Source organism: Salmo salar, chromosome ssa13 (genome assembly GCF_905237065.1).
Source record: "Salmo salar chromosome ssa13, Ssal_v3.1, whole genome shotgun sequence".
Taxonomy (NCBI): Eukaryota; Metazoa; Chordata; class Actinopteri; order Salmoniformes; family Salmonidae; genus Salmo; species Salmo salar.
In genome coordinates, this window is record NC_059454.1 from 12,225,747 (window position 1) to 12,232,461 (window position 6,715).

The 6,715-nt window shown below is 43.3% G+C and overlaps 1 protein-coding gene across 2 annotated transcripts in view; it reads right to left on the reverse strand.

Annotated features, from left to right (window-relative positions):
* The window catches only part of LOC106566451 (partitioning defective 6 homolog beta-like), a 32,863-nt gene extending 26,415 nt beyond the window's left edge, over window positions 1-6,448 (reverse strand). The window contains exons 1-3 of one of the 2 annotated variants that reach the window (XM_014134505.2): window positions 6,122-6,408; window positions 5,883-6,007; window positions 644-866 (exon numbers count right to left, since the gene is read on the reverse strand). In XM_014134505.2, coding sequence (XP_013989980.1) covers window positions 644-866; window positions 5,883-5,945 — 286 coding nt within the window. In that variant the 5' untranslated portion in view covers window positions 5,946-6,007; window positions 6,122-6,408. Of the gene's footprint in view, window positions 1-643; window positions 867-5,882 lie in introns of both variants that reach the window. The other variant, XM_045692939.1, reaches the window with a different exon arrangement.
* Window positions 6,449-6,715: the final 267 nt, after the last annotated feature.

Sequence of the window (6,715 nt, forward strand, 5' to 3'; positions counted from 1 at the left end):
CATGCTCAACGGGTTACATGTCTGGTGAGCATGCAGGACATGGAAGAACTAGGACATTTTCAGCATCCAGGAATTGTGTTCAGATCCTTCCGACATGGGGATGTGTATTATCATGCTGAAACATGAGGTGATGACCGTGGATGAATGGCACGACAATGGGCCTCAGGATCTCATCACGGTATCTCTGTGCATCCAAATTGCCATCGATTAAACTGCAAATGTATTTGTTGTCCACCCTACCGCCACCATGGGGCATTCTGTTCACAATGTTGACGTCAGCAAACTGCTCGCCCACACAACACCAGACACGTGGTATACGGTTGGGACCAACACTTTACATGTTGCGTTTATATTTTTGTTCAGTATAGATACGCACGGTTCCTGTATGGTATCAGGGCCCATGTATCTAGATACGTATCCTTCCTTACCTTTCAGTCTGACCACATTATCCATACTGAGGATTACTGCACTGTTGGAGCTAGAAACATAAGCATTTCCCTGCAAAACGTGTACTCAACCAATAAAACGTACGTTGATATGTTGTACGACCTCTGTTCCATTCGTAACGTTGAACATATCATACTAAAATGGAAGGATATAAATAAAACTAATTCTACAAAACTGCCCTGAGGCTGGGTTGTACCTTTCCTCTGCAGGAAGAGGCGTAGCACGGGGTCAGCCACGGAGATGGCTTTGCGGTAGTTGTCATCGTTGTTGATTGGCAGCAGGTCACCGTGGACGTCGGCGTAGCCCACCAGCAGGTCCACGTTTGGGATCCGGTGCATGTGCTGTAGGAGCCTATAGAACTCATCAAACCGGCCCGGTTTAGACCGGTCCAGGGAGAACCGGCGGAACTCAGCCCCAAACTGGGACACACAGGAGAACGCACAGACAGACAGAGAGACAGAGAAATGTGACACACTCTTTGGATTGGAGGAATGATAATGACCTTGGTGTTTGTAGAAAGAATTTAGCAGCAAACAGTTAACAACAAACCAGAAAGACATTACATAGTGGTTGACATAGGCAAATTGCCTGTTTGTTTAAGCAGTAGGCCTCGTCTTCCAGAGCGCACAGCTCTAAAGAAATTAACTCATGGCTGCTATGTGACAGAGCAGAGTTCACAAACCGACAGGAGATTTCTCAGCCACAAACATGTTTTTTGTTGAAATTTCATTGTCAGACATAAGACTAAAATCACCATGAAATCAGCTCAAAGTGATTTTAATTTAGGAAATCTGTTCCCAAGTATTCCCACGCATAAATAGAGAAACAAACCGTATGTGATCGTATCCCCATGTAATCAAGGTTTGAAATCATTCTGTTTTTGTCAAATACTATCTGTTTGGGCTTCTTGCGGTCAATTAGCAATGTACAAATTATTTATAACTATGTTACACAGATATGTTTCTGCTTGTAATTTCCAACATTTCTGTAGGCTATTTGTTAGTCAACTTGTCTATAATTAGATCCATGCATCTTCTCTTCTGTCATTATATGTTGCCCTAGAAAACAAAATAAAGCATTGCTCAACAGAGTAATGTAAATTGAAGCATTCTATCAATCTATCTAGTTGACATCGGTAAAGTTATCTGTCATCTTCCGCAGAGCAAAGAGGTTTAGGGACCGGGGAGAAAATACAATAACACAAAAAAAAGGGGGAAGATTTTATGTACAAAACAAAAGTCCAAATGACATCAGTTTGTCCGATTGTAAGGAAAAAGAAAGCTGTGAAAACTACTCAAGGTGTTTCTGATAAGATTTCAGTTTGGCTTCGATGCATATTTTATGTGGTTGAAATGCTATCAGCTTTTATGATGAAGACAGCACCTCTACAGACGGTATCTAGCTGAGCATTGCGTTCTCTCAAGATTCAGATATAAATCAAATCAGGTTTCTCCATTCCTGTTCCCCAAGTTCAAATTCTGCCTACATTTAGTGTATCAAGAAATGCTTCATTCTGCAGGGGTTAATATTAAGGCTGTGAGAGGTTATAGACCTACAGTCAGTGTCCAGACTTCAGTTTCCATTTAACCCATCTGAACAGTAGGCTACAGTTTTCTTTACGTGCAATAGGCCTATTTGAAGTCCCATCTTGTGACTGTCTAATTTGTACAGTGCCTAACAATCATCACACATAACATACCACTGCTATCATCCTCTTTAACCACTTCACCTGATCTTTCCCAAACATGACCTTTCTGGCCCTCCACTCTCTTTATTATAAACTCTCCTTCAGCAGCTTTTGTCTTATTGAAGTAAACTTCGACAATGACCTTTCTGCATTCATGGATTGACTTTAACCTTGCCTGCCCATCGCCAAAAATCATTATTTGGCGATTGGCTGCGTACGCTATTTGGCACAGGTAGAGTTAAGACTTAAAGCTTAGGCCTTTGCACTAATACCAGATCAATTATTTTAGCCTAAGAAAAAAGTCTACCTAGCTTATATAAATATAAACGTAGCTTTATATAAATAAAGCTTATATAAATTGCATAAGAAAGATATTGATTTTTAAGGTGCCTTTTTTCCTTCAGGGGGCAGATCAGCTTTAATATTGCAGAAAGATTGTGACTTCCATCAATGTAATTGTCTGCATCATTAACAATTCCACATATTGCTGTTGTAAATATATATATTTTTTTATATAATTTTCCCCTAACCCTTTCACCCCTCCCCTAATTGGAGTAAACTAATGGACAACAACACTTAAGCTTTTACATACTATATACATTTTACGGACACAATGTATATTACAGTAGTTATCTTGTTTGTTTTTAAATCGCATCCTTCAGCTACCCTCAACCCCTACCATCTCTCTCTGAAAACAATCCAGTTTCCTTTCTATTTGCCATATATTTTTAACTGTGCCGTTTCACAAAAGTTCTTAACCTACATACATTTTACGGAGACAGTCTATTTTACATTAGGTATGGTTTCTCTCTCAACCAGCCCGCCACCCACCCGTCCTTCAGCCACACAATACTGAATAACCCTAAACCCGTTCTGAGTCAACCTGTGCATCACTATCGGGGTGTCTAGAAGCCCAGAGCGTTAATGATGAGTATGTGTCCTTGGCTTGTTAGTGTAAAAGATGAGTACAATCTGTGCGTCAGCGGGAATGTTTGATATGCATCTGTGGGTGTGCCTGTAGTGTGTCACCTATACTTATACAGCAGTGGCCCAGCAGATCCGCATATGTGTGTGAGATTATATACACAGTCAAAAGTTAGGACAGACCTACTCATACCACAGTTTCTTTATTTTTACTATTTTCAACGTTGTGCAATAATAGTGAATAAGATCGCAACTATGAAATAACGCATACGGAATCATGTAGTAACCAACAACAAAAAAAGTGTTAAACAAATAAAAATATATATTTCATATTTGAGATTCTTCAAAGTAGCCTTTGCCTTGATGACAGCTTTGCACACTTGGCATTCTCTCAACCAGCTTCATGAGGTAGTCACCTGGAATGCATTTCAATTAACAGGTGTGCCTTGTTAAAAGTTAATTTGTGGAATTTCTTTCCTTCTTAATGCGTTTGAGCGAATCAGTTGTGTTGTGACTAGGTAGGGTTGATATACAGAAGATAGCCCTATTTGGTAAAAGACCAAGTCCATATTATGGCAAGAACAGCTCAAATAAGCAAAGACAGTCAATCATTACTTTAAGACATGAAGGTCAGTCAATCTGGAAAATTTTAAGTGCAGTCGCAAAAAACATCAAGCGCTCTGATGAAACTGGCTCTCATGAGGACCACCACAGGAAAGGAAGACCCAGAGTTACCTCTGCTGCAGAGGATAAGTTCATTAGAGTTAACTGCACCTCAGATTGCAGCCCAAATAAATGCTTCACAGAGTTCAAGTAACAGACACATCTCAACATCAACTGTTCAGAGGAGACTGGGTGAAATCAGGCGTTCATGGTCGAATTGCTGCAAAGAAACCACTACTAAAGGTAAGCAATAATAAGAAGAGACTTGCTTGGTCCAAGAAACATGAGCAATGGACATCAGACCGGTGGAAATCTATCTTTTGATCGGAGGAGTCCAAAATGTGAGACATTTTGTTCCAACCGCCGTGTCTTTGTGAGACAGAGTAGGTGAACGGATGATCTCCGCATGTGTGGTTCCCACGGTGAAGCATGGAGGTGGTGGTGGTGTGATGGTGCTTTGCTGGTGGCACTAAGTGGCTCATATAGAATTCAAGGCACACTTAACCAGTGTAACCGATGTGAAATGGCTAGTTAGTTAGCGGTGGTGCGCGCTAATAGCGTTTCAATCAGTGACGTCACTCGCTCTGAGACCTGAAGTGGTTGTTCCCCTTGCGTTGCAAGGGCTGCGGCTTTTGTGGCGCGATGGGTAACGATGCTTCGTGGGTGTCAGTTGTTGATGTGTGTAAGGGTCCCTGGTTCGAGCCCAGGTTGGGGCGAAGAGAGGGACGGAACCTACACTGTTACACCAGCATGGTGCTGTTGGAAAAGCATCCCAGGTTAAGCTGGTTGAGAGAATGCCAAAAGCTATCATCAAGGCAAAGGAAGAATCTCAAATATATTTAGATTTTTTTTAACACTTTTTTGGTTACTACTTGATTCAATATCTGTCATTTCATAGTGTTGATGTCGTCACTATTATTCTGCAATGTAAAAAAATAGTTAAAATAAAGAAAAAAAACCTCTTGACTGAGTAAGCGTGTCCAAACTCGACTGGAATGTGCATGTAGGCCTAGGCCACTGATAAATCACTGTGCTGTTTATTGTCCCTTGCGCAGGTACAATATATATCAAACACACATATATTGTTCTGCCAAGGTGCACTTTTAAATGGATATACGTTGGCTAAACGCTGTGGTTACTGCTACACAGTGCGGGGGACTGAGTTTGTACGGTTGATTAGTGACCCCTTGTCTAACCAGGCTGAAGAAAACAAGCAAATTGTATTCTTTTTTATCTGCACTTGGGAAACTAAAGATTGGTACTATTGTCATCCTTTTCATGTCTAGTCTTGAAAGCATCTCATTATTGATGAGTGCTGATTGATAAAGAGAAGTTAGTACTTGGAAGTAAACCTGAATTATTATTATTATGTGACAGTCCAATAGCGATACTGGCTAGTCATTGAAGATATCGCAATCATGTAAACTGTGGCTAATAAGTATGAAATATGTACGCAAACAGCGCAACTTGTGTTTACTACAAGCGATCCATTGCGGAAGTAACCGAGATGAACTGTGACACCTGGGCAAGGGACAATAAATACCACAGTGATTTATCAGCGTCCTAGGCCAACAATCTTCAATACAGATTCATTAACAACCAGTCAGTAGGTCATACAATCGGTGTCTCAGATGCTTTTGAATCTTATGGTTCTAGCATTTCAAACTTAAAATAGTTTGTAATCATAAATATATAACTAAACACATCCTATGCAATTGTGTAACATACTGTTCAACCTCAGCAATGTCTGGTTTGCTGACGAGTATCCGCTGAATATGTGCCTGGCTGGGTAGTCACAACATTCACTAATCCGACCGCAACCTAATATTACAATTCGTACAAATAATATAACGTGGTAAAACATTGATCCCAAGCATTGGCTACCAAACACATGCCTTCCTCACACCAATCCACATGTAACACTTGTTCATTCACTGGCTAGATAACTGGCTGGCCAACTAGTTAGCTTTCTAGATAGTTTGCAAACTGGCGCAGACGAGATAATAACATCTTAAACTTGCTGACAAGCGAATAAGCAGGGTACATTTAGCCATGATTTGGAAGTAGGGGTTGTGAGACTTCGATAACTCATACATACAATAGTTACATAGCTAGCTGTTTTATGTTGGCAACAAGCTAGCTCATTTTACAAGCAACGCACCTTGCTCTTCACCTCCACGGCGCCCAGAGTTCGGTTGCTCGGCACTCGGTGGTTTTTGTTCATCTTTCTCTAGCAGGACCGCCACAGCAGCAAACACCGGGCTGCCCTCGTCCGCTCGCACTGCCCTATATCCCAAATTATATCAACACAGGTATTCCAGTTAGCTGTGTGTCTTTATAATATACTTAAATTCTCTCGTTTGGATTGTCCTCCTCCTCTGACAACGCCCGCCAACCAACCTGCTCTGAACTTATCTTCTCCAACTCGCCGTCACATCGCCAGCTGACCACTTCAACGCTGCGCTGTGTGACGCTTTCACGCACCCAGGAAACGGCCCCTTCCCGGAGCCTCGTTCCCAACACTACCGCTGAAACGGCCCCTTCCCGGAGCAACGGCCCCTGCCCGGGAGCCTCGTTCCCAACACTCCCGCTGAAACGGCCCCTTCCCGGAGCCTCGTTCCCAACACTACCGCTGAAACGGCCCCTGCCCGGAGCCTCGTTCCCAACACTCCCGCTGAAACGGCCCCTGCCCGGAGCCTCGTTCCCAACACTCCCGCTGAAACGGCCCCTGCCCGGAGCCTCGTTCCCAACACTTCCGCTGAAACGGCCCCTGCCCGGGAGCCTCGTTCCCAACACTCCCGCTGAAACGGCCCCTGCCCGGGAGCCTCGTTCCCAACACTCCCGCTGAAACGGCCCCTGCCCGGAGCCTCGTTCCCAACACTCCCGCTGAAACGGCCCCTTCCCGGAGCCTTGTTCCCAACACTCCCGCTGAAACGGCCCCTGCCCGGAGCCTCGTTCCCAACACTCCCGCTGAAACGGCCCCTGCCCGGAGCC